This window comes from Dermacentor albipictus, chromosome 2 (genome assembly GCF_038994185.2).
Source record: "Dermacentor albipictus isolate Rhodes 1998 colony chromosome 2, USDA_Dalb.pri_finalv2, whole genome shotgun sequence".
Taxonomy (NCBI): domain Eukaryota; kingdom Metazoa; phylum Arthropoda; class Arachnida; order Ixodida; family Ixodidae; genus Dermacentor; species Dermacentor albipictus.
The window spans coordinates 145,317,765-145,344,827 of NC_091822.1; the positions used below are offsets into that span (position 1 = coordinate 145,317,765).

At 43.5% G+C, this 27,063-nt stretch overlaps 2 protein-coding genes across 3 annotated transcripts in view; one reads left to right on the forward strand and one right to left on the reverse strand.

Moving 5' to 3' along the window:
* Mer (ezrin/radixin/moesin family protein merlin) overlaps window positions 1–1,166 on the reverse strand; it is a 43,672-nt gene extending 42,506 nt beyond the window's left edge. The window contains exons 1-2 of one of the 2 annotated variants that reach the window (XM_065435598.2): window positions 644–1,166; window positions 286–414 (exon numbers count right to left, since the gene is read on the reverse strand). In XM_065435598.2, coding sequence (XP_065291670.1) covers window positions 286–414; window positions 644–730 — 216 coding nt within the window. In that variant the 5' untranslated portion in view covers window positions 731–1,166. The remainder of the gene's footprint in view (window positions 1–285; window positions 415–643) is intronic. The other variant, XM_065435597.2, reaches the window with a different exon arrangement.
* Window positions 1,167–1,363: 197 nt separating this feature from the next.
* On the forward strand, window positions 1,364–27,063 carry RPA1 (replication protein A 70). The gene is made up of 16 exons (XM_065435599.2): window positions 1,364–1,548; window positions 1,645–1,692; window positions 1,811–1,886; window positions 2,004–2,112; window positions 3,303–3,418; window positions 3,795–3,845; window positions 4,022–4,118; window positions 7,171–7,342; window positions 7,538–7,739; window positions 8,167–8,306; window positions 8,985–9,054; window positions 12,176–12,319; window positions 14,573–14,817; window positions 17,518–17,634; window positions 23,622–23,708; window positions 26,377–27,063. The coding sequence occupies exons 1-16, from the start codon at window positions 1,516–1,518 to the stop codon at window positions 26,482–26,484; spliced, it is 1,815 nt and encodes a 604-aa protein (XP_065291671.2). The 5' UTR covers window positions 1,364–1,515; the 3' UTR covers window positions 26,485–27,063.

Below are 27,063 nucleotides of genomic sequence, written 5' to 3' on the forward strand. Positions count from 1 at the left end.
AATGTCACTTTCAGCACACCGAAAACACGGCGGTCCGGTATCCTAAACTACAGTCCTACCTCTAAATCCAAAACTAAGGTTTAGTGACCACATCGGCAAGGCACGCCACGCAGACGTTCGAGGAAGATCAGTGCGGAATGACAGCTCCAACTTGTCAAACAGGCCGTACAGTAATGACAACAGCACCACCCGGTCTGCATCGTGACTTATGTCTGTGGGCCTCGAATTGCAACTGGGTAAAGGGGAATTTTTCGACTGCCAATTAGGCGAAGACGAATTTCTTACCTTTTTGTCGAGCTTCAACCATGCGACGAATCCTTTAGTGTCGACGTACTGAAGACCGAAGTACCAGCTTTCTCTCAAGCCAATCGTTCGGCAGACCAAATCGAAAAGCTCCTGACCGGTGACCTTTGGCTACAACACGGATAGAGAGAGAAACAAGAAACGTAATAACCGTAAAGAGTTTGTTGCGCAGCCGAGAGTTTGCTCGAACACGCAAATCTATACTGACGGATTCCTAGGCGTCGCCCGCACGTGGTAGGTCAAAACGCCGTAAAATCTAAACTGACCTTTCAAGGACAACACATAGCGAGGAACACGCTTTAAAAAAAAGTAAAAACTGCAAAAGCGGAGAGGCGCTTACCTCAAGATCAAATTCCAGTTCGGCATCCATCGTAGAGACCCGAACTGGGACAACTTTACCCGGCTTTCGATTCTTTCTGAACGGCATGATGAGCCTCGTTGACGACCCTCTTCAGCCGGTATCATAAGCTTGGCAGTGAAATGATGATCATCTTGAGACGAGCTCCAGTTTTAATAATTACTAGGTCAGGAAACGGCGTACCGCACTCGCCGTCCCTCGCATAGCGCTGGCGAATGACGTTCACTCCAGCCAAAACGGATTGCTCAATGCGTATCTCTGGGCGACAGTAAACATGATGACAACGACGGCATGGGGCCCGCCAACATTTGTTGCGCCTTCACGAACTCGAAGCGAAATTTCCTGCGGCCGTGCAAACTTCGTTGGCGAAGAGGGGCACTAAATAACCCTTCTGTCCGGAATCCGGACGGATCATGAGACGGAGTACGAGAAGAAGGGACGGATAGTGCGCACGTAGTTGCCGGCCGTGTAAAGCTTAAATAAAAGATGTCGCTAAGCACAGAGAAAACAAGTTCCTTTTTTTTTCTTTTTTTTAAGCTTAGCTTAGGCTATGCTATGTATACACGACCAAACGAGTCCCTGAACATAAAACATTTTCAACAACCTTTCCGTATGTTGGGGCAATAAGGATCAAGATTTTTTCAAGCGACAACGGAAGTACGAGAAGCGATGGTAGCGCCCTTGAACCGAAACTGGGGGAATCAACGGGAACAGCGCATTTGGCGCGCTTCAAGCAAGTGGCCTTGTTCGTGCCTGGACACGCTTGTTAATTGTGAATTGTTCGCGTGCGTTTGTTTTTGCGTTTTTCGTATTCATTTATTTGGAAGTATTTTTGTGATTTAAGTTGAGACGCCATGGAGCACCGCCTTACAGCTGGGGCGGTCGAGGTGAGCTGTCTTAACCATCCCTATACGATGCAGTCGAAGTAGCGCGAATCGGCATCTGACACTTGCTAAACTGCTTTGCCTGTTTCGCTCTTGCAGCGTATTCTTAACAATCAACAAGTTGACAAGCCCGTATTGCAAGTTTTGGTCAGTATCGGTTTGACTTGTGCTTTCTTGACTTATGTCCACCCTGTATTGTGCTCTGGGCAAGCATCGTCAACTGGCAATTCGTGTGTTAAATACAACCTTTCTTGACGTGTTTCAGAACTTCAAGCCCATTAGCAGCAACACTGCCGACAGATACAGGCTGCTGCTGTCTGATGGAGTGCAGTGCCACACTTGTAAGCTTAGTTTCCATTTTAAACGAAGCTTGCTTGCCTTTCACGTATCGAAAACGCGACGTATCTATCTTTCACGTACCTAGTCCGTTTGTAATTTACTTGCGTCGTGGATTGCAGATGCCATGCTGGGCACACAGCTCAACTGCATGATCAACAACAACGAGATTGACAAATTTGCAGTGGTGCAGTTGGACAAGTATATGTGCAACGTTGTCAGTCCTGACAAGTAGGTTGGAGCATGTTTTGACAACTACAAGCACTTGCAACGAATATGTGCCGACTGTTTCAGATTCGTAGTGTTACAATGTTCTGTGCAATTCCTTATCTAGTGTATTTTGCATACAAGTGCTTGTATTTCTGGTAAGATTTACGATACATCAATTTTTGAAGAACACTGGTGCTTGGCGCTGCAACAAAACTCAGCTGCGGTGCTCACTAATTCCATTGGCACTTCTATTCACTCATAGACTCGTAAATTTGGGGCAATAAATTTAAGGCAATTTGTTGCCTTGTTCTTCGAAAATGTTAACTTCATTAAGGTTTCTACATTTTTAGGCGAGCTTACACCAAAGTGGGGAAATCATGCTCCTGTGGCATCAGTGCTTTTGCAAGGCCTTTTTTTGCTATTCCTATTAATGAAAACTGCGCTAAACGGACATGCTATTGTTACGTAAGAATACGCAGACGAAAAGCTATGTACAAATATATTTACAAGGAAAATACGCTGCGCTTGGCCAAGAGGCAACAGCCCGCGCTAGCTTCTAATCGTCATCGTCGTCTTCACACTGCTGGCCTTTTGTGATCGCACATATTGTGCCGTAGCACTATTTACAAATTCAAGCTTCATTTTTGCTCATTTTTAGCATAGTGAGCTCGTGACTTGCGTAGTTGCAATACTATCTCTGCACACAGGTTTAAATCCTGGGGATTCAAATACGAGGAGAATACAAATGTGCTCATGAGCTGAGACATTGGTGCATTTTAATAATTTTTCATGGTTTGAATGAGTCCAGGGTACTTCACTACAGCAGCTCTCATAGCCTAGGTGTAACTCTGGTGCGCAAAAATATATACTATCTCAATCTTCTGTAGTCAACTTGAAGCTGTTATTTAACAAAGTTCTTGCATTTTGTTTCAGGGATTGCTCTGATAAGCAGGGGTGGTATTATCTAAGGATTCCTTTTTCTCCATTCAAATTTTTTATCATGTTCAGGTGCTTACAATTGGCTGAACCTGGTGACAACATAGGTGAAGCAGCACTTGTACCACTGACCATGCACTAAAAAGAACAGCAATGGGATAGAATCATTACATTATACTGACTCAAGTTTGTTGGCATGCAGGCAGGGAAAAAAATGCTGACAGCAGCTTCATAGTTTCTGCAGTGACTTACATTGTTGTATCAAACCGCTGTAGGAAAGTCCTGATTGTGCTGGATCTGACCGTGATAGCCAAAGGCTCTACAGTGGGCTGCAGGCTGGGGAACCCCGTGATACCCACCACATCATCTTCTGGTGCTGCCCAACCTACAGGTGAGAACACCTGCAAGCTTCACTTGATATCTTTACTACTGCTATACGAGAGTGATGATGTGTGGTCATCATGCTCTTGTTACGCTGGCATGTACTCGCAATGGGGATTGGCCATGCAGTGAGAGTACAAAATTTGTGTACTGTGACAACAGAATAAGGGGAAAAACTGGGGAGGGAGAACACACCATTGTCCAATTCAAAGATAATTTGTATAGATACATTAGTTAATTTGTTTACTTCCATGATGTCATGGCGTAGATCAGTTTTATATTGGCATCTTTCGGGACGGCGGCTATGTTTCATAGCACAGATTGGTGTAGTTTGGTATTTCGAGGTGGCACTTGTACTGAATTTTTAAGTTTTGTGTCGTCTGCAGATGGAGGAGCCAACAAGGCGCAGTTCCAGCACAGTGGAGGCCAAGCTCCACGTGAGTCAGCTGAATGCAGATGTTGCGGAATTATGGAGCTGCATTGTTTCAATTTATGCTTGTAACGTTGCACCTGGTTAGAGGCATCACTTTCGTGTACAATTTGTGCATGCCATTTCCTCTGGGGGAAAAATGTGGAGTTTTTGACCTCAAGATGGAATTATGTTTTCTTGCAGCTTCAGCAGCGCCATCATTTGGAAACAGAGCATACCCCGCTTCTACCAGTGATGTAGTGGTTGTGCCTATTGCCAGCCTGACTCCATATCAGAACAGGTAACTTCTTATTTGGCTTTGTTGTCATGGTTTATCAAGGCTTCTTCATAAGTGCGACTTGAAAGCACTTTACCGTTATAGTCTCCTGTTGTGGGACTGATTGTACTCGCGTGCAATTTTTCCTGCTTTTTTTTCTTTCTATGGACGCCTTCCAAAGGTGGTTGCGTAACCACTCCTCGGGCTTGGTGAAAAAACGTAGTCTGCGGATAACATACACTGCTGTGAACATTTCAGCCAAGTTTTGCAGTCAGGCGCGGCACGTCGAGCTCGCAAGCAGAGTGCAATGTCACCTTTCTCTCAATGGCTGTCTTTCCAGCAGAAGCTTGCTCGCTCTTTTCTGGACGCTTTATTTCGTAATATAGCAGGTTCTCATATGTGGCTGCTATTGGCAAATAACTGACACCAACCAAGAAGGGTGTATGGATCAGTGCACTTCTTCCTACTGTTACTGTGCATATTTATTGACATACTTTAGTAAACACTCTGAAGTAGGTGAAAATTTGCTTTCAATTTTTTATAACAATTATGTATTTCCGGAAGAATGCGACTTGTCTGCTCACGCTCGGTCGCAGCCGTCCGTGTAGGAATTAAACTTCAGCCACCCAGCTTGTCACTGTTGCAAACATCGGGTCTCGCTAATTTCTTCAACTAGCTTTGGACACTCAACTAGCATTTAACCACGTGAAATTTAAGGTCAGACAACACGCACGCTTGGCAGCTTGCGCTCACTCCTGACCACTCCTGTATAGACACTTTGGTAGACTTCACTTTATAGTGAGCTATTAGTAGGGCTTCAAAATGTGCAAGTTGGGTGTTGCTACTATCTGTCAGTCAAGCTGGTGCAGGACAAAGCTTGTCCGCACCATGTAGCACGGCCAGACTGGAGCATCTGAGTTTGAGCACGCTACATAGTGCAGTTCGATCTGCTACGTAGTGCAGATACCGCGGCGGCCATGGGGTTCCATGACAAGTCTGCTGGCTGAGTGCACTGTGGCTCGCAGAAGACAACCATGTTTGGCTTACATTTGGCATGTTGTAGGCACGAAAATGGATGTAACTTAGCATCGAGGTTACATTCAGTAGGCGGAGCGTTGGGGGCATGTCCCACTCTTCTGTGGCCTTCACAGTGCAAGGCATTGAAGAAGGAGGTGAAGCCCCGCGAAGGTTTTCTTATCTTATTTGTGCGAAACAAAGCTTCATGTGGCACGTTGGAGAGGCATTCAAACTGCCTGTGATCAGTGACATTAAGAGAGTACTCACATGAAATTTTTGCCTAGTTTTCTTGCTTTTCACTTGTTAGGCAGCTGCTGACTCTGTAATCATGGTATGAGGGCTCAATTCCTTGAATGTGCAACAAATTATAAATTTTACCATTTTTAATGCAGCGAATTCAAAATGCACGCCAAATTTAACATGGCTTCTTGGCAGGCTTAGTGTGCTTACAAGAGTTCCTCCACTTGTCATGAAAATCGGGAGGGGCGGTCTCATGCTATCACTGATGCTCAGGTCATTGCACTGGTTGAAGCAGCATTCTGATGATATCGCTGCAAGCTTTACATTACAGTATCGTAGGGGAGAGAGGTTGAGAAGTGCACTACAAAGTCTGAGTGAAGTGACGGTAGTGCACCAAGCTTATTGCCCTGTGTTGAATCCAGAAAAGTGCAGTGAAAATGTAAAGAATGTCCGACACAGTGTGTCCATCTTTCAGCAGCGTGGTCATCTTGTGGTTTATGACCACAGCACCAGGCTGACTCGTGCATGAGTGGTTTGTAATACCGCGTGACCACTACCTCCGATTTTCGTGTTGTGGGGAAGCTCTTGTAAAGATACCCTACACTAAGAAGCTGCGTTGAATTTGACACACATTCTGAATTGGTCACACTGGAAAAGTATATAAATAACAATTTGTTGCATGTTAAAGTAATTCTGGCGCCATGATGTTACAGGGTTTGCAGCTATCTTTTAACCCTTTGAGGGTCGATTTTTTTCGCCACATGCGACCACTCAGTGTCGATTTTTTTATTGCACATTTAAATTCTTCAGAGGGAGCTATTTCGAAAAAAAATTACTGTAATTTTTCTAGGGTGACCGTAAAGTGAGAAAAAAATGTTTGGCGTTGGCATAGATGGACTGTTTATTCATGAAAAACAATAAAAAATAGCAAATAAAGTTATAAGATTTTAAAAAAAATTGGCGCATTGTTATACACAATGTGCACACGAGAAAAATACACAAGAAGAATGCGCACACGAAAATTTTTTGCAAGTCTCAAATGTTCCTTTTGCACTAATACTTCTTCAGCGTGTGGTAGTTCTTGAAGCATGGCTCCACGCAGAGCGGTTTGTTGCACTCAGCGCGCATGTACCTTGTGTCCTCGCGATATTTTTGCTGCCAAGTGGTGTTGGCACAGACATGGCACCTCCTCTGGGTACTGCTTCCCTGAGCAGACATGGGAGGCAACTTCGGAATAAAGGGCCAAAAAAGGAAACGCATGCACGGCGGCATCCTTCGTATGCGGACCCCTGTGAGCAACAACCGAGCGGGTAACAGGCGGTCACCCTTTGAGTGACAAGAACGAGATAGCCATCAGTTTTGCGAGCAAAAGAAGCCGAAACCGCGTGCGGAACAAAACCGAAACTAACCGCCGCGCGCCCGCGAGCGCGCCAATGCGCGAGCGGTAGCAGACGCGCCGGAGCAAGAAAAAACTATAGAACGAAAACTGAAAGAGAGAGACGCGAGAAAAAAATTTCATGTATTCCCACATACTAGCACCACATGCCAGGCAAGAAAAAGTTAGGAAATTAGCGCGCGTTTTAAACGTACAGACGGCGCCGTAAATATACGGCATCGACCATTTTCGGACTTGTTCGCGGCGCCGTATATTTACGGCGTCGACCCTCAATGGGTTAAACCAAGGAAGAAAGCAGGATGCAAGATTTTTCATCAGTAATATTACTCTGAAAGTATTGACTAGCGAGCTGGCAACCATTGTTGCAGTCAATTTGCATCTTGTATTGTAGAATGTTCAATATGCTCCTCTTGCATGTTTAAGGTGGACCATCAGAGTGCGTGTTACAAACAAGTCCAACATTCGTACGTGGAGCAACTCCAAGGGTGAGGGAAAGCTCTTTTCAATGGACCTGCTGGATGAGAGCGGAGAGATACGTGCTACGGCTTTCAATGCTGAGTGTGACAGACTCTACGACATTGTCGAAGTCAACAAGGTTAGCTCAACTCCTCCTTGTGTTCGAGGGGCCACGATGATGCATTGTACAAACATCTCGTAGTATGAATGGGTGCTTGTTTTGAAGCGTTGTGAAATGATTGTTTGTTGTGCATTCTGCTCAAAGTTGTGTTAAGTTTTCACTACATTTGTAGCTGTCTTAAGGAAGTAATAATGTGCCCCAAAAACTTTGCAGGTGTACTACATTTCAAGAGCTGTTATCAAGAACGTCCGACAAGGCTACTCATTTTCGTCTATCAAGAACGACTTTGAGATGTCGTTCATTCCAGAAACAACTATTACACCATGCGATGACGTTACTCCAAACATCCCTACACTGCAATTCAACTTTGTGCCCATTCCACGTCTTCAGGAAGTAAGCAAGGATAGTGTCATTGGTGAGATCACTTTTAAAAATTATTATTAGTATTATTAAGGTGCTCTTGTTGCTTCTGCTCTGAATGTAATGCGTAATAGTCAATTATCAGTAATGTTTTCCTCTGGCATTACCCTACATTCCACGTGGTCGTGCTGAAGAGGTTACCTAGGCGACTACATATTAACAACCCCATTTCTTGCAGTTAAATATTTCTTTCACAATATAAGGTCGTTTGCTATTTTGCTTTCTTTGTTCATTCACTCTACAATAGTTGCTCACCTCCTTGCTCAACTAGGCCTTTAGTAGCTCTAAAATGTGCTTAACTACGGCCTTTTCAAAATATAAAATTGCCCTTTTTGTATGGAGCTTGTAAGGATGGAGGTGCACACCTCTGTCCCCACAAACTTGTCAAGTACATTTTTGGTTGCGGCGATGGGCTGTTGCAGATGTCATTGGAGTCTGCAAGTCGGCAAGTGACATACAGACAGTCACACGGCGCACCACAAATCAGGAACTGAAGAAGCGGGATATAAGCCTGGTGGATCGGAGTGGCACCGAAGTGTCCCTTACGCTCTGGGGAGATCAGGTGAGATTGTGGGGGGTGCTAGCTTTCGTGGAAGAACTGTTGCTTTTTTTTTTTCCAGTCTTTTGCGTGCTACAATATCCTTCTCACGCCTAGACAGCACAGCGGTGTGTGGTGTCTTGCAGTTATGCTAATGTAATTTTCTTCATTCTGTCTTTGCTTTCCTTTACCATTGTTGCCAGAATTGACCATTAGTGATGCTGCTAGGTGAGCACTAGCGAATCTTCACAGTGGGATTGAATGACTGGGTGGGTTTATTATCAAAGTTCAAATATTCTGCAGGGCTGCAACAAGGCTAGTTACTGATGAATATTTATAACGATGAAGTTCAGGCGACAATACTTCAGGTGAAACAAGTTTTGTAAAAGAGAAATTGACACCTTACACAATTTAATCTGGAACCTGCACGAAGCTACGAAGGAAACCCAGATACACTCTCCTGAGGAATTCATTTTAATTTCCTTTGTAGCTTTGTGTTACTTTGAGGCAGGTACCAACTTTGCCTTTCATCTAATCTATCCATCCCATAATTGTATCTGGTTTTGTAAAATATGAAGGCAGCATGACTGTAATGTGTGTGAGTGCATAATACAAAGGTCTTTTGATTTTGTGATAACACGGGTCAAACCACTTCACAAATTTTGGTGCTAAATCGTTGCCTTTTGGGTTCCTGAATTCCAGGCAGAGAAGTTTGATGGCACTGACAACCCTGTAGTGGCTGTGAAAGGAGTGCGTGTATCTGACTTCAGTGGTAAGTTTATGACATTTTGCCAAAGTTCTGGTCTCCTATCCAAAATCCTATCTTGGTCTCCTATGCTATTCAAGATCCCAAAATTTGTGTTCTGTGGAAATGTAAAAAATAAAAAAAAAGGAAAAGCTCATATTTAAGGGGGGATGCAGCCCTCGAAAACCGAAAAATCGCAAAAAAGTCTATTCTTGAAGAACAGTATTTCCGGGTTGCATGTCTTATAAACTACCTGTTCTGTAATTATCAGCACCTAATTCAGCCGCAGAGTAAAAAAAAAAAAAAAAAAACGCTACTTTTGAGGTCACCACGGCCCACAGAACACGCGCGAATGCTAAAATTATGTCAAACTTCGCACGCACGCCATTGAAGCCCAAGACAGTGCAGATGTTCGGTGCGCAGAAGCGCAATATGCGACGTGTACGAGCATCGAACTTCCGATCTTCCGCAGCGAGTGCCGACTCTGTTGACGCTTTCAGCAGCGGAACTGTGCTATCGGCTGTCGCCAGTCGAAAATCCGAAACATTGAGTGTGCCCGGAGCTGCAAGAGCTGATTAGTAGCTCGGCAGGAGCTTTATAATAAAAAAAACACAGGTTCAACTTTAAAGGGACCCTGAAACGCTTTTGACGATTTTCTACAAACGTACTGAGTCGTTAGAGTAGGTCCTTCTGATCATTAATTTACACATCTAAGTGCTCTGCGTAAAGCCTGTAATTTATTAAAAGTTTTTAAAAATGCACATCACTGCCGATTGCAGCGCACTGCTCAGCGGAATTTTAAGCCGCCTTTACCCATATGATCGAAATCACCCATATGACGTCAGTGGGGCGAGCTATCCGATTGGCTGACCAGGGAGTGTGATCGATAATTTTTCCAACTTTATGGTAAACAAATGATCTTCGTAATAGTTGGAATGTTAGTTAATTTGTTTTTATAAAAAGAAAGTAACACAAAGAGAATGCACAAGAACAATTTTTCAGTACACTTAAGCACTTCCGGCACACAGCAAGTGTCGTCTGCTTGTGTTACAACGTACTCCATTTAGACGAGAGCTCCGCGGTCAGAGTTGGTCTCAGTCTTTTCGCGAGCTCTATGATTCGACTTTGTTGCCTTGTGGACTGCAAACGTAGCGACTGGCAATATGTCAAGCTGCGACATCGTGTCCCTCTGCAAGGCAGCGTACGAGCGAACTGGCTGCTGCGCATCAGACTGCCGCTATCCGATCGGCGCCAGGATTTGTGCGTTTGTGGCCGTCACTTTACACCGGAAGATTACTAATGCAATAGCGTTTCGCGAGTCCCCTATTAGGGCAAACGTAAGCGCAAGGGGACAGGGTCTGGCCGCTTGACTATGCCGTAACGGGATGAGCCGAGATGAGCAGAAGGGCAAATGTGAATGGTCTGCACGGTGCAGCCACCTGGTGGCATAGAGCTCAACCATACGCAGTAGCAGCAACGAAGCGTATTCTTCTTTGCTGCTGGTGCGTATTTTTCGCAGGAGTGTAATCATCAACACGTTGTTTTTATAAATGTTTAAAATGTTTTACTCTTGGTTAGAGCAATATTAGCGCTTTGTTTGGCTGGTTAAGCGCTGCGCCAACAAGTGTCTGGACCGTGCAGACCGATCAGGCCGCTCACGTACGTCTACGCCAAAGTTCCTTCATCAGCTTGAGTTTATGTCTCCAGTCATTAGCCGAAATGACCAGCTTGCCTGTGGTTAACGGAATACCAGACACGTTCGGCGCTACGACAGAATGCTCGCAACGCACGCTGCTTCGATAGCTCTCGCTTGGGGTCGACAGCCAAGCGGGTAGCAGAGAGGTTTCGCGCGGGCGAGGGCGGGCTCCAAAACAACTGGAAGTGGATGATGTGACGTCGCATGGTGACGCAGGACCAGTGAAGGCGGAGCTTAGCCCCGCTCGCTCGGCGAACGAGTTGAGGAGGAAAAGCATGGCTGGGGAGGAAGGTAACTTCTAATCGCTTGTAGCTCCATTAATACGTAACGCTTCACTTAAATTGTGGTGCGAATGTTCTACTTAAGCTGTACCCTACGCGTCTACAAAATTTGTCCGAACCGTTTCAGGGGCCCTTTAAGGCCTGTTTTCTCGGAATGGATTTTTTCGCTAGCAGTGGGGCTGGGGAAGGCGATATCTCAAGAACCGCTCTTCAGATTTGTGTGCCGTCTTTTTTGTCCTCTTCCTGAATGACTTTGCCAGGGGGTAACAGGCTTCTTTTTTTTTGAAAACTGGTGCAGTTTAATTTATAATACGCAATTAATTTTTTATGAATGTGGTCATTACAGGCTACATCAAATTCAAAGTTGTGGTAAAACATTTTGTAGGGGAAATTAAAGAAAAGGGCTTTGTAGCCCGCTGGGATATCTATCAAGGGATCATCACAGTGAATTTCAGCTTCCTACGATGTCCTGACATTTCTCCAGGCTCTTCCTCAAGCATATACATGAACCACCTAGTTAGGCCACAATAACTCTGGAGCTAATGAACACATTTTTATGAAACTTTGAAGTTCCTCATAGTTTGGTGGTATGAATGTACCCTGAAAGTTTTGTCTTGATATCTTAAAAAATAAAAAAAGTTTGGTCTTCAGGGTAGCCTCCCCCCTTTATTCAATATAAAAAAAGAAGATATTGAAATATTCACATTGCTAGATAGTTAGTAGATTAGAAACCAGGGATATAATCAGCCTACCTACAGTTACCCAAATACTGTATAACAAAATTTTCTTTTGCATTTTTTTTTAGTTCAGAAGGCACATGGGCCCCATTATACAGACACTCTGCCATCTAATACGAACATGGTGGTTGGTGCATTAATGTATAAACTGAAGCCCCATGTGGTCAGCCTCCTCCACAGAGGACTTCCACTTTTTGCCAGATAGATGGGACCCGAGCCAGTGTTTTCGGTCCATCTCATTTGGGGACATCACTTTTAGTGGAGGCTGGCAGCTAAAATTCACCTGACAGAACACCTGTCGCTCCACTGAGGTGGTGCACTAGAGATGTGGCATCAGGCAGATGTGAAAACACCCCCAATAAGGTCGCTCTTGTTATGCTTCCTCCAGTGTGTGTGGGCAGAAACACTCAACACATTGGTTGATCACTTTGCAGGTGTCTCCCTCTCTTTGATTGGTTCAAGCATGCTGCAACTAAACCCAGACATTCCAGAGTCCCATGCCCTGATGGGCTGGTACAGCAGAGAGGGAATGCTTCTGCAGACACGTTCGCTTTCCACTCGCTCTGGTGGACCAATGGGTGAGGACGTCTTCTGTGGAATATGTCTTGCTAATCTGTGATCGTTTGTGAGTACATGTAAGTGGATTCGACTGTACAATCAGAACTATTGTGCATTTGCTTTGGAAAGGTTTTATGCATATACCCAGACCTTTGTAGTCTTCTTTGAAGGCGTTTGTTATATTTTTAAAGTTCCTTTTAGATCACAGTACTGTCAGTTATTACCTGCTATGATAGTGTAGCGACTTCGGCGTTGTGCTGTTAAGCCAGAGGGCGAGGGATCGAATCCCGGCCATGGCGGTGGCATTTAGACGTGGGCAAAATGTAAAAACGGCTATCTGCCATGCATTGGGTGCTTGTTAAAGAACCCCAGGGGTCAAAAGTAGTCTGGAGCCCCCACTATGGTATGCTTCATAATCATATCCTGGCTTTCACACGTAAAACACCAGAATTAACTAGGGTGGTTGCTTGAGCTAGTTGGTAATTCATGATCAAAAATAACGTACAGCGTGAAGGACAAGGACTGCGATAGATGACATACACAGCGCATACGTGCCAGCGCTGTGTATGTTGTCTATCGCAGCCCTTGTCCTTCGCGCTGTACGTTATTTTTTACCAGAATTAAATTTTTTTACTGTCAGTTATTGTGGGTTATTACATAGGCAAGCAAAAATGTTGTGCAATATATGTTTACAAAGTAAGATTGCCTGCTTTAGCTGAAAAGCTTCTAATGTGCTACAGCCTGTAAGCATGTGCAGATAAAGCTTGTCACACTACATTTTATGGTGTTAATGTAAATTTCGGATTCGTTAACCCTGTATTAACAAGTGTTGCCCACAAGCAATATACCAGATCAAATTTTTTTCTTGCTGATTTTAGGTATTGAGTACAAAGTTTCTGGCTAAAATTTTTTGCCCAACACTGAATGACAGGCAGCATGCACCATTTGTTGGTTTATTAAAGCAGGAACACAGGATGAGAAGGAAGTTAGGTGTGCAACTCACTTTCCTTTGGAAGTACGCTCAAAGGAGACAGACCAATGTAAGATCTCCAGTTTCAGTGGTGTCGCACACGTGATGCAACACAAATTAAATGTGCACCTACAATTCACATACGGCAAGAGCTGTCTGTACAAATGCCAAACGAAGCCGTAGGTGGCTTGAGGTGAAGCCTACGTTCAGTTTTCTGCGTGCTGTTTCGTAACTATTTCTGAGAAAGGTCCCATGAAATTTTCCATTGTTGATTATGCTTATTCTCTATGGGCTTTGGAGATTTAGATAGAAAACATTTTTTTTTTCTTTTCAGGTATATATACTTGCCATCATTAAAGGGTTAGCTCTTATGGCACAAGAGACGGCACACCAGTTGTCGGTGAACACGGACATTTGCTCAGAGGGCCACAGATATTAAGCAGACTCCAGCTAGTTTATCTCTCTTATGTGTTGAATCAGGGTTGCATAGTTTCTGAACAGAGCTCTTAGCACATTACTTCTAGCTCCCTCTCTGCACTTGCCAAGCACAAAGTGATGACTCATCGAGAAGAATGCAGCTAACAAGATCGAGCTTTCCTTTTGCCTTTCTGGGTTGTTTCATTGTGCAGGATAAGTGACGAAATTTTGCCAGATCGAATCATTTGTTCTTGAATGCATTGCTCTCACCCTTTCTTATAGTAGTGTTAAATGATTAACTGGAATCCTTAAAGAAACAGCACAGTGTTTGGACAGGATACAAGAGAGGTCTTTTAATGAATGATTTTACCAAACCAACTATATTCTTCTGAGATCAACTAGACTTGCTCAGATTATACCTGAAGTGGTAGCTCAGCAGCTGTGGTGTTCCGCTGCTGAAGCAGAGTTCGAGGGTTTGATTCCTGCCCTTGGCAGCCACGTTGCAGTGAGAGTGAAGTGCAAAAATGCTTGTGTACTATGCTTTTGATGCACAATTAAGAACCTTGGGGTGGTTTAAATTAATCTGGTGCCCCGCTGCAGTGACATGTCGCAACTGTTGTGTTACTTTTGTACCTTAATCTGGTGCCCCGCTGCAGTGACATCTGTCGCAACTGTTGTGTTACTTTCGGACCTTAAACCCCATAATTTGAATGACTTGAAGGTCAGTGCTGCAATCCGACACCGAAGGGAGTGGTTCAAGCATTTGAAGGGGGATTAGCTGGCCATTTTATCTTTTACACAATTTTCTGCCCTGCAGAGCCTCTGCGCTCGGCTAAAGTGACGTATCAGGTATGTCAAAAGGTATTGTCATGATCTTTTTTCACAGGTGGAGGGAACTCAAACTGGAAGTCGATAGCGCAGGCGAAGGCAGAAGGCCTGGGCAAAGGGGACAAACCAGACTACTACAGCGTCAAGGCGTGCGTGTCGATCATCCGCAAGGAAAATTGCCTCTACAAGGCCTGTCCAAGTGAGAATTGCAACAAGAAGGTGGTTGACCTGCAGAATGGATATTACCGCTGTGAAAAATGCGCCCAAGAGACCATGGATTTCAAGTGGAGGCTTCTTGTCTCGGTAGGCGCAAAGTTTATTGAAAAGGGCCATAAAGGGACGCTTTTACTGTATAAAAAAAGGCTGAAGTGCTGCCATATAAGGCAGGGGTGGCCACTTTTCAGTTCTCTAAGTTCTTAACTGAGCTCTTTCAACAGCTCTCAAGAAAATCTACTTGCAGGTAACTCCTCAGTCAGCCAGGCACTCTATGCTCTGATTTTGCAACCTTGTGCTAGCTTCTACCAAACTAGGCATTTTTAATAAACTTACAGATCTGCTTTATTCAAAACTAGAGCGGTGTTTCCTAGCAAGGAAGATAAACTGCTAAAACGCAGCTGTCTGAATTAAATGCCAACTGCTTCCAAGTCTAATTTGACCAGAGTTTGTTAAAGATGTATAGTGTACTGTATTTACTTGATTGTAATGCAAGATTATTATTATTATTATTATTATTATTATTATTATTATTATTATTATTATTATTATTATTATTATTATTATTTTGCGATGTTCATTGCTTGAACTTGACCTTTGCGTCACCTTCAAATAACGAAAAAATGGACCTTTTCAAGACAAATATGCATTCTAAATCCTGCAATTTTTACCGTTACGTTGGCAACGTGTGCCTTTACATCTTGATCAAACTCGGGCAAGTCGACTGGAGCCAAACTTGTTTTTTGTTCAAATCGACCCCATTTTTCCTGTGCTTGTGACTAAGGTTACAGTGCCACAGTACCCAGTCGTCTTTAGTGCTTTGACTCCATTCATAAATGAATAAACAAAAAGTTTAAGAATTTGCAATGTTATGGTGACAGCATATTTGGCATGATGCTTGCTTCAAAAGACAAGCAGTTTTGTTCACTGAGGAGCTGGAACACCTTGCCGCTGCTTGGCAGTAAGGCGTCGGCAAGTCAGCGATTCGTGGATAGAGATACCAGCAGGACGCCCTGTTTAAATGCGATTCCAGTCGGAAGGGCTCTGGACCTCGTTGTGGCCTGGTAATGCCCTTCGATAAAGTGCTCGTGTGGTGTTTTGAGAAGTGCTCAATCTCAAACGAGCTCGATGACATGAAAAATTACTTGATTCTCGGGCAATCACTTTCGGAAAAAGTTTCGCAAGACTCCGCTCATTCGCGTCCTGAACTCCTCTACTAAGTATACGGCCAACAGCACCCTTGGCACCATGTGAAGATGGGAAGCGAGCTTGGAACAGCGCTAGAAACACTTGTCAGGCACGCGTTTGATGCCGAATCATGCAAAGTTTTGCAAGAGCAAAACTATCTTCAATATTGATCGCCCGAGAATACCACTCCGTGAAAGCTTTGCCTTGTTCTCAAACAACAAAGATGAGTGAAGTCGTTTCCAAATTGTGATTTTGTGATTAAAGGTACCATTTCTCTTTCCGTCCATCTCATGTTATGTTGCAATTAAATACGGTATGTCACCTGAGTAACTGTGGCAGAACTTCTAGGGCAAGCAACCACAGAGACTTTTAACTACAGCAGCATATGGATTGGCCTGCATTCAACGATAGGCATCAGTAGAACATGCATTAATAGACCCTGTGACCTGTTTGTGTTGTAGTGATGCACATAAGTCATTCTTTTTAATGTTCACTGCACATATTTTAAGGCTGGAAGTATTGCAGCAAGGCCTTGATAGAAGTTTCTTCCCGCAGCTAATGTCTCTGATTTGGCAGAAAAGTTAAAGGGACACTAAAGGCAAATATTAGTCAAGCTAAAGGGATAGATAAGTGGTCGAGAGACACTAAGGCCTCAATATTATCATAAACAGAGCCTTCATAATAAATAAATTGAGGTAAATGCAGGACATGTTAGAGACTCCCCCTGAGACATTCAAGTACTTGTCTGGTGATAAAAGCACTCCTCAGTTAAATTCTGTCACTACTACTCAAGCACTCGTTGCAAAAAAACATTGTTGTGTTGTATAATAAGGCGAAATAAAATGCTACTTGTCCATTTCTATTTCATTTCTAGAAAAAAGAACTCATTGAAATTACCCTTGACAACAATACAGGCAGTCGAAAGGTTTCATTTTCGCTCGACTCCGCGCCGCCCGCGCTTTCGCGTTTCAGTGGTTTCGTTATTGCGTAGGGCTGTGATGGTTTTGCTGGCTCGCGAAACTCCCATAAACTGCAAGTAGCAGAGAATTCAACTTCCATGTGGACTTGCGGGATGCCCAAACGGTCTACACCACTTGACCAAAACGCAGCTGCAGCTGTGAATCCACCACTTTGTCTTGACTCGGTACCGTCGGCTGTCGGGCGCCGTTTTACTCAACGATGGCAGCAAAGGGTGGTGATGGCGTATGCAACGTCACCATTCATTCCCCTGGTTGAGTGGTGGGAGATTTGAATTTCAAAAAAGGTATTCGGACCTTTCAGATGCAGTTTTCTCGTAAACTCTTTAGTCTTGTCACGAAACAAGTATTGTGAGGTTTCTGGAATGGTACCTAAACAGTCCACGCCAGCTTTGTATTTGCTTTTAGTATCCCTTTAATGTGTGCAGGAAGCACCATTACCATAAGTTAGCAGCATGCACGAGGCTACAATTTTTTTTTTTTCAGGCACATTTTATTATGTTTTTCCCCAAAACATGACTCCTATGAGCCTGTTAGTGTTTCTTAAAGATACTGTAAATGCGCACAATATGTCACTGTTGTGACAGCACCATACTATTGTTTTGCTGTGTTTTTCTGCTCACAGGCAAATTTGACAGACTTCAGCGATGGCCAGTGGGTAACCTGTTTTGGCAAGGAGGCTGAGATGCTCATTGGGGCATCTGCAGAGGATTTGGGCGACATGTACTCAAAGTCGAGCAAGGTAAGGTGAACATGTGTTTTGCTGTGAGTCATGTGCAAGGGACGCCAGTAGGAAATTAACCGCGCCTACTCAATTGTCAGACATCTATTCTGAGAGTATAAGTTAAACGGTTTAATTGAAGAGAAACATTATGTTGGCTGTAACATTAAATTACACTTATACAATTCCAAAACAAAGCCACTATTAATGTGAGAGGAGGCATGGTTTGCCAGAGAAGATGCAAAAACAAAGGACAGGTGGTGCCGCTGCCTTGAAGTTTCTGTACCAGCTCATCGTATTATCATAGACCTATACGGCTTCTCCTTAGGTTCAGTTTATCGGTAAAAATTGTATTCTAAAGGTGCCAAAGGTTGAAGTTTTCAACTTTCTCTCATTGAGCAACAATGGCCCAAATATAAAAGAAAGAATACTTAGAAGTTCATGACATTCTGGCGTTATCTTTTAAGTGCAAAATTTTTAAAATACAACTTTGACCTTCATTTTCTCATGTAGTAATCTCCCGATTACTGCCAAATTAATTTAAGTAGAGTTTTCAAATACTTTAGCATTCCAAAAACTTTAAAACTGATGCTAGCGCTAAAAGGGACGAACACACGGTAAATAGACGACACGACGACGAGGGAACACTACTGACAACTGGTTTATTTTTTAAAAGGGTTCAAAATTTAAGACAAGCACAACACATGCGCACAACCGAACAGTGCCAGCCTTCTTTTGCAAATAATGATATTGCAATATCGCACGCAGTCACGGGAAGTGAAATGATAAAACCAAGCAGCAAGAAATGAAACAAAAGACCAATAAAAGACAGCAACGGATGAAAAGCCATACGTTACGTTTTTACACATCTCTCCAGAAGTGTGCGCTCAGCTGGGTACAAATTTATCGAAACATCGCTGATGCACAGACCCGCCTTTTTTTATGTGGAATGCTTCCAGCAACACTCTAGTTATTGCACTTGCACTCCTGCCCAGAATCTTTGCTTCTTTCAACTGTGCCACACACTCGCAAACCATCACATGCGAAACAAAATTCGCAAGCTTGGCTTGGTTTGTTAAATTTATTAAATTTTGAGAATGTTCCCTTAAGCGCTCATTGAGGCCCAATATAGCACTTGCCGCAGAACAAGGGAATAAAGTATACCTCTCCTAGGGCGCACCTGACGAATGCATCCTCATGCTGCTTTTTGCAACCGCGCTGACCTTCACCGCAGATGCGGGAGCACAGCTTCGCCAACTTGTTTGGCGCAGAAAATACAAGCGGCACATTGTGCCTGCTGGCCACTTTTTGAGGTTGTGTGAAACCTTATGAATGTAAGGCACCACCTCAGGTTTGGTCTTCACGCGTTCAGGTGCAGCCTTCATTCGTCGGGGACCAAATTTCTTGAGGAGGGTTTCAGCGACTGCTAAAAGGACCGAGCAAGGGAAGCCTGCGGCCAAAAGCCTTCAAACCTGATTGCCGAAGCTAAAAGGCATTTCGTGCGGGCACGACTTTTGAAGCGCCGATTCCATGCAGAGCGATGCAATAGCTCTTCTTACGGTCTTTGAACGAGACGATTCATAGGGCAAAAGCTCTTTCTTTGCACGTGGGAAATACGCCCAACAAGTGTGTCCCTTAGTTATCCTCAGCCTGAGGTCTAAAAGGCGCATGTGTTGTGCTTGTCTTAAATTCTGAACCCTTTTCAAAAATAAACCAGTCGTCATAGCGTTACCTCGTCGTCGTGTCGTCTTTTCAGCGTGTGTTTGTCCCTTTTAGCGCTAGCGTCAGTTTTAAAGAATGCATCACCAACTAGCCCAGCACCAAGTTTTATTGAAGCATATTTATCATTCCACGCTGATTCCTCTTTGGTCTCTCTTCAAAGCACAGACAACAAGCCTAGCAAGTGGCGCCCATGATCAATACAGTCTCAGAAGGAGCATTCTCATTCCACTGTGTATGGCAAGGGCATTTGAATAGTCTGATGATGCAAATCATGTGTTCTCATTATTTCTCAGAATATACAGCATGCATGCATTAATTGCAAAATCAAGTTCTATCAGTCTTGCATAGACAAGAGCCCAGTGCTGTCCATTGTCTTCCTTCATTCTTAGTTTCTGTAAATGTTCGCTTCCACTTTTGGCAGGCATCAAAAGTAGCATCTTGCTTTGCGGAGGCCTGACCAGCTTATTGCATCAAAGCCTATTCGTTTTCATCAGGCATGGCAAGACGACATCCAGGGTGTCTACCAACCGGGAAAACCGGGAAAACCGGGAATTCTCAGGGAATTTGAACAGTCTGGAAAAACTCAGGGAAAACTCAGGGAATTTGTGCTTCCATCAGGGAAAATTAGCTGTAACTTTATTGAAAGGGAACGAAAGTCGTGTTAATGCTGGCTCCAGTAATAGAGGAATTGCAACGAATCGTCATTGACGCCGTGTCATCGGCACGATGTATTGCCAGAGTAGTTAACGACCGATTTTCTAGACGCCCGATTTTTCGGACATGCCCGATAATTTACACGGTTTTGCGGCACTACCACGTACTCCATATAGTCAATGTATATTGCCCTGACTGCAGGTCTGAAATGGCATTAATCAGAGCCGCCACCGCCGCTATTTTGATTATCTCGCCGCCTTGAACCGGCACTCTCGCAGGCAGATCCGCTGGCAGCCGTTACTATCACCGCGGCAACGTTAGGCCTAGCTGCTTCTATGTTCGCTGTTGAGCTTCTTGCTGTGCGGTGCCGTGTTTTTCATTGAAAGAATTCGCCGCTATCACCAATGGCACCGACTCCGCCTTTGTAATCCTCGCGATTGGCTTTGAAGCTCGCAGAGCACAGCGCGTTGCGTAATGCCAGTCTCCGAAAGTAAGCTTCGCCTCAGTACATTAGTGTTAGGCGGTGAAGCATAACATGCGTGGGAAGGGGGCAATTGTCACGGGACATAGTATGTATTCCTTAATAGACAGTTTTAGTTTAGCGTATGCAACTATAGCGTACGCTATACGCTATAAAATAGCGTACGCTAAGCAGCGCACGTTTTCTACAGTTTTAGTTGGCCGACGATATCTTCAGATCTCTGAGGCCGTATTCCGTCGTTGCGGCTATTTCGCGCCTGTAGCGATAGGTGGCGCTGACATCTAGAACGTTTCTTTGGTTAGGCTTCGACTCGTTCGAAACGAGAAGCGATCTCGAAAACACCACGAAGTTATCCATAATACTCTGTCGTCGAAGCGGCCTGAGACTAAGCGAAAGCCGTTTACACAGTCATTTGCTACGAACGAAGTGCATTTTACAAAAGCAACGCCAAATTCAATTCGAAGCGGGCAGCCGGGATCGCCGCCATGTTTCCCGCAAACTCCGCAAACCCCGCAAAAACGCTAACGCTAACTCGTTTGCGTTGCGTACGCCCGCTATACCCGCTATTTCGTTTAGTGGTCAGCGCATGCGCAGTGACGACCCGCTATTTTTTAGCGTACGCAATGGAATAGCGTACGCTATACTAAAACTGTCTAATTACACATGCGTGCACCCCGTCTCCTGTCACAGTACGAGCCCTGATATACCTAATAAGCGTACCGGTAGGCCTTCAGAGCTTCTTCAGACGTGCCTGTGATAATTTTAACCCTTAAAGGCAGTTAAAGACATGCATTAATTTTTTTCAGACTGCCCGTTTTTTTTTTCAATGTTTTTTTTTGCGGCCCCTCGGAAGTCCGAAAAATCAAATGTTGACTGTACAACTGACCAAGAGGATGCTTCAGATGATCCATGTGGTGAAAGCGTGGTAGAAGGAGGATGAGAACAGAAAGGACCGACGCACTGAGGAATTAACGGGAAAGGAAGGGTGCCGGCGCCTTTTTGAAGGAGCTTGAGCTAAAAAAGACTTAGTGTACGCTGACGCTGAGACACATGTGTCCCTCATCCAAACCAAAATAAATTGTTTAAGCAGTGAAACCCAACACTGAGATGTTGTGTACGGGCTGAGAGTATGTCAGGACAGTTGAGGTTGACTTCCCAGCTGCTGAGAGAGAACCTTAGTTGTGACAAAGTTCAGGACCTCATACAGATGAGCTTGCTATCAGTTGATAGAAATAGCTGATATTAAAAAATATTTACTTATGTATGCATCTCCTTTTCATTCGTATTTGAAAATGTTCGACTCAATTTGGAATGGGCTTTACCATTTCTTTCGCTGTGCATTTTACTAACACCTTCCTTCTGTTTTCTTTTTAAATAAAATAGATATTACTCCTTACTATTCAAACTGGATTAAGTCATTTTTTTGTTTCAGCAGCTTACTAGAGAGTGACAGCATCGGGCAACGTGGTGTCAGCCTGTCTTGACATAAAACAAAGTTCTGGCTCATTCAGGGAATTTCGCAAAGGTGCTCAGGGAAAACCTGGAAAACTCAGGGAATTTCGAAATGTCAACTTGGTAGACACCCTGACATCGAACCACTTAGGCTTTTTGTCTGCTTGTAGTATTTCTCAAATGTTTTTATTTTCTTAGGCTGCATTTACATGTCTGGCTTCATTGGGCATTTGTAGTCAAGCATTAGTGCAATGTAGAGCACTTCGTGCTGTCTCCAACTGAGTTTCTTGTCAGTAGCATGATTATCGTGCTTGTTTGGATGTCAGGAAGCTGTAACGTAGCCTATAATGTCACTGCCACACACTTAAACAGAAAGCCTGAAAGAAACAAGGACTACTAGGCTGTGTCGTAGCCACTCACCAATATTTCTTTCTTTGCAGCAACGAAATCATGCAAAATTTTGCTTACAGCACGCTCCCCCTTTTTTTCTTCCTTGTAGTACTTGTCCACTAAATAATATCTGCATTTCTGCAAAAACCACTTTTTTCAATGACAATTTTTACAGGCAGTACGTTCGGGCCCCTTTAGACTAGCACACTGGATTTACTCGCGCCCATCAAGGGCATAGCATCTGTGTTCGCATTCCTTGGTTCTGAATCAAATGGTCAAACAATTTCCTTTTAATGCTTTGCTGACCACGTGCACTGAACAACATACAGAGATGAACTTGTCAAACACTGTTCTGTTGTCTTTAATAAGCATTTAGAGAATAATTTGACTTCTTGATGAGGTCATTGCAACCTGCTTTGAAAGTGCTTCCTGATTGTAAGAATTGGGGAGTGCAGATAATCAACGTTGATCGTTCAGAGGCAAACCTATTTCAAATTGCCAACAGAACTACTTATTCAGATACAGCAAGAGTTTTCAAAATGTGGCTTTGCTTGCGTTGCTCCTGGTAAAGTCTGCCCTGTCAACATACTGATCACACAAGGAGATGCTGATATGGCAAAGCCTTATGACAATGAAGTCATTGAGACGGGAATCGGACTTCATTAAAGCTTGCTTTTGTTAAAAGTAGCAGGTAACCTCTGAGAGAGCTTTAGTGACTTAAGCAGTGTAACTTAAAGACTGCAGACCAGTAGTGCAGGAGCTCTTAAAAAAATATGTATTGAAGAAAACCACTCAAAAATGATATCATACAGCAATCTACTTTTGAGAGACGAAAGACATGACAGAATACATGACTAGTGCCTGATAAGTGTTTCTTCGAGGCAACAGAAGCCTGTCCTCTGTGTATGTATAATCTCACAATAACCTCTTCTCCGGTACTGCACTCTACTCTGTTTCAAGGGCAATTGAATAGTTTGTGTCTTCGATGTATAATTGCAACGTATGCTGCACCAATCTCATTAGCATATTCTGCTTTGTGCTTTGTGAGAAGTAGAGTCTTGTGTCACTCTAGTTCAAATGATCTGTCCAAGATGCATGCACAGTGATTGGAACCGCAGAAAGCTTCATATAGAGCGATTGCATTGTAAACAATGTTTACTGTATACATTAGTCTATTATGCATGTGCAGCAACCGGAGTGGTAAAAAACGATGGCATTTGAACAAACAGTCGTTTGCTGGACATTGTCTAATTCCTTGTTCACTGTTATTTCGTCTTTCTGAATGCTGATTGATGGCTTCTTGCTGCAGGAGGACTGTAGATACGATGACATCCTCAATGAGGTCCCCTTCAAGCCCTTCATCTTCCGGCTTCGCACCAAAATGGAAGTTTACAATGTGAGAAGCAGCATTATATTTCTCTCAGTGTTTGTTTTCATACCTGCATGTACACATCTTTTGGTATTGATAGAACTATTTGGCTTTAATTCATTCCATCTAACTCTGCATAGCATTGACACTTCAATAGCGATTTTAGTTTAGAAAATGCAAGTAGCCTTATTAGGAGTGTTGTGGATTTTGAGTGGCATAGCCGTATTGGACGCAACACATTGTAAAACAAGTTCCTCAATAGCAAAGCCAACAGTAGCTTCTTTGAAGAGTGGCACATATTTTTGCAAGACACTGCATCTTGTGAGAACAGCCTGTTGCTGCAGACATCTCAGTGTCTGTTGCCGTGATGTTGCACTTAACTCCTTGCCTAATTGATATTTTCTCTTTCATATTGATAGTCTACATTGAGTCTGTTAGAAATGCATGTTGAGCTGTGCCTTATCGTTTTCTTTATTTTTTATTTATTTATTCAAATATATGTTCGCTTCTGCTGTTACTGTCAGCCACCTGAGGAGTGCTTTAATGACGGTAATGCACTTTGTTTTGAGCACTGTGTGGCACTGGCACATACAAATGTCTAAGCGCTTGTTGCTAGTTATACATATTTCCAAACTTTAGAGTGTCGTCCATGAACTTTTTAAAAGTAGCATTCCTCTCTGATGCAGCTTTAAGAGTACAGTGAAACCTCGTTAAACCGTAGTTGGCCGGAGCTCGGAAAAAGTACATACTAAACGGTAGTGCTGCTTAACCGAAATAGCATGAGATCGCCCACTTACCTGTCAAAAACGGAACTCAGAGAGAGCACGATGAAAGGGGAAAAAAGCATGCAATATTTATTTACTTTGCGCAACAAACGTGTTATTATCATTTGATGCCACGGCGGCCTAGCAGTGACAACAGCTGCCTCAAACTTGCTGAAGCTGTGAGCCAACTTTTCAGCCAGCCCCTTCTTCTCGGCAAACACTTGCGCGGCAGATTCCTCATTGGCATTGCATATTCTCCGTGCACAGTCCCAGTAGCGGTGCAGAAGTTGCGGGGCACCTTTTCATGCAAAGTGCTGTTCTCGTCGTGACGATTGCATTCACTTTTAAGATGAAACTACTGTTTAAGCGGGTACAGTTTAATGAGGTTTTACTTTAAACTACACCATTTTCATGGGATATCTACGGGTCTGTACAGTAGACTTCCATTATTTCAACTCTAGTTAATTTGATTTTTTTTTTTATTCGATCCCGACAAAAGGTCCCATGCATTTCTGGCACCACACATTTCTATGGGCCCGGAGCCTCATTATTTCGATCCTAAAATTGGCCTTCACCGGATAAGTTGACCAGTCAGCCCACATGCACCTGACTCCTATGGTGATCCCAATGGCTACCCCTTTAGTGGTTGCGTTGCACACCCATCAAACTCCGCTGAACTTTCAAACCAAATGCCATTTGCCCTTCTCCTCTTGAGAACTGCGCTCCCAGCCGGAGAGGTAGTGTACCTAAGCACAAGTGTGCCTACGTACATCTCTATGCTGTGACGTCGCTCGTAGTGACATGTGACTTCGACATTTATTCAAGGCAACATCTGTTATTTATGTAATATGTTTCTTCAGTAGACAAATTAAGGTTTAGAGAAATAATAAAACACACAAACTGAATGTCTGCAAGGTTTTGTTTTACTTCGTACCGTAGCAAGCAAGATGTACTTCCATTTCGTCTGCTTGCTGCTATGTTCAGTTGTGCATGCAGACAACAAAACTAGGTCATTTTCTACCGTGTTCCAGTATGCAATCATGTTCTGTACTCTGCTTGTGTCTGCCTCAGTGTTTGTGTAGCACTGACTTATACAGCTAGTCGGGTATTCTTGTGTGCAGCGTGCAAAATTGTGCGCTGTGCGAAATGGGACAAACGCAGCAGCTGCGCACCAAAAAAGGTGAGGGAAAAAGAGAAGGCGGGGCCTAAGATGTATGTGTCACGCGATCCTCGAGCTCCGGTATGGGAAAACGCAGGGAAGGAATTTCGCTTGCGGAGGCTAGACAGGACAAGTGGAAATAGTGTCTGTGGTAGTGGTGATGGTCGCCTCCTGAAATCGCAGGTTAGCGGCACTGAAATGTGTATGTCTAGGCTATTAATGAACCAATTTGAAAATTTATTGTGGTAGAACGCCTCTTAGAGAGAACATAACGAATTCCAGCGTATAACCAAAATTCGCTATGGGGTGTGGTGAGGGCCCTTTATCGAAAATTGGGCCAAAAATTTCCTACATGGTGCAGTCAGATACAAAACCGAAACTGCATTCGCAGTGTACCTACGCTTCATCGCTTGTATTGCGGCGAAGCTGACTCTAGGAAATCGACCGTAATTGTGCAACACAGAACCTTGCCTTTTTTTCATGTTTTTCAAATTACAAGCCGACGACTCAATTGTGCGTATTATTGCGTGTAATATTATGAGGGGCTTTAACTTGTTTAAACTGTTTCACTCTAATTATTTTCTGGCCCCCTTGGAGTTATAGTTAACAAAGTCCCTCCATATTTAGTCTTGCGCTAGGTGAGGTGTGCTTGAAAGAGCACACCTTGCAAAGCTTGCATTCATTATGCATGTTCTGGATTGGTTGTACATAGCAAACAGTTTGTGCCAGCTAGCTTTTTTATTCCTTACTTTGTTTCAAACCTTGGTTGCAGGATGAAAGTCGTTTGAAGACGTCTGTGATGTCCGTTGCCCCGGTCAACTGTGTTGAATATACGCAAAAGCTGCTCAAGGACATTGCGGAGCTGAACAAAAGCTTGTGATCACTCTATATGAAACCAAAGAGCTATTGAAGAAAGTTGCTTTCATGATCCACATTGTGTGTAAAGATCGGCACTAAATTAAACCATTGAGCTACATTAAGTAATCGTGCCTGTACAATAAACGAGAAACTCATGCATCATATGCTACTTTGGGTGCAGTACTTGTATGTGCCAGAACCTTGAAAATGATGAAAAACTTAGGTGACGTTGCTGGGACAATGTACAAGTGTGTTCATTAAATAAAATGTCTATTTGATAGCTGAATATCCCAGTAATATGTTAGCATTAACAAGGTGACCAATGTTGTATATTAGTGTTGCCCTCGCACATAAATTACTCGTTGCACACCAGTGAACCATGCTATTGACACCAAATTTTTATTGTTTGCTGTTGGCATGTATAACCTATGACAGCTTTACTTAGTCTGTCATTCTTTTGTAGAAGCAATCTTGCTCTGCTATTAAATTGCTTTACTTTAAAGCTGGAAATATGGTGTAAGAAGTTCTTTCTACACCTATCTTTTGAAAGTGTTGATGGGTGGTACAGACGGGTACTGCAAATAAAGATTTTGTTGCTTTA

Excerpts from the sequence above, each read along its gene's own strand:
- RPA1 (XM_065435599.2), top strand. The coding sequence starts at position 1,516 with ATGGAGCACCGCCTTACAGCTGGGGCGGTCGAG. Across the intron at positions 7,343-7,537 it reads ACATTGTCGAAGTCAACAAG|GTGTACTACATTTCAAGAGC; the intron begins GTTAGCTCAACT and ends AAAACTTTGCAG. Across the intron at positions 23,709-26,376 it reads CCAAAATGGAAGTTTACAAT|GATGAAAGTCGTTTGAAGAC; the intron begins GTGAGAAGCAGC and ends CCTTGGTTGCAG.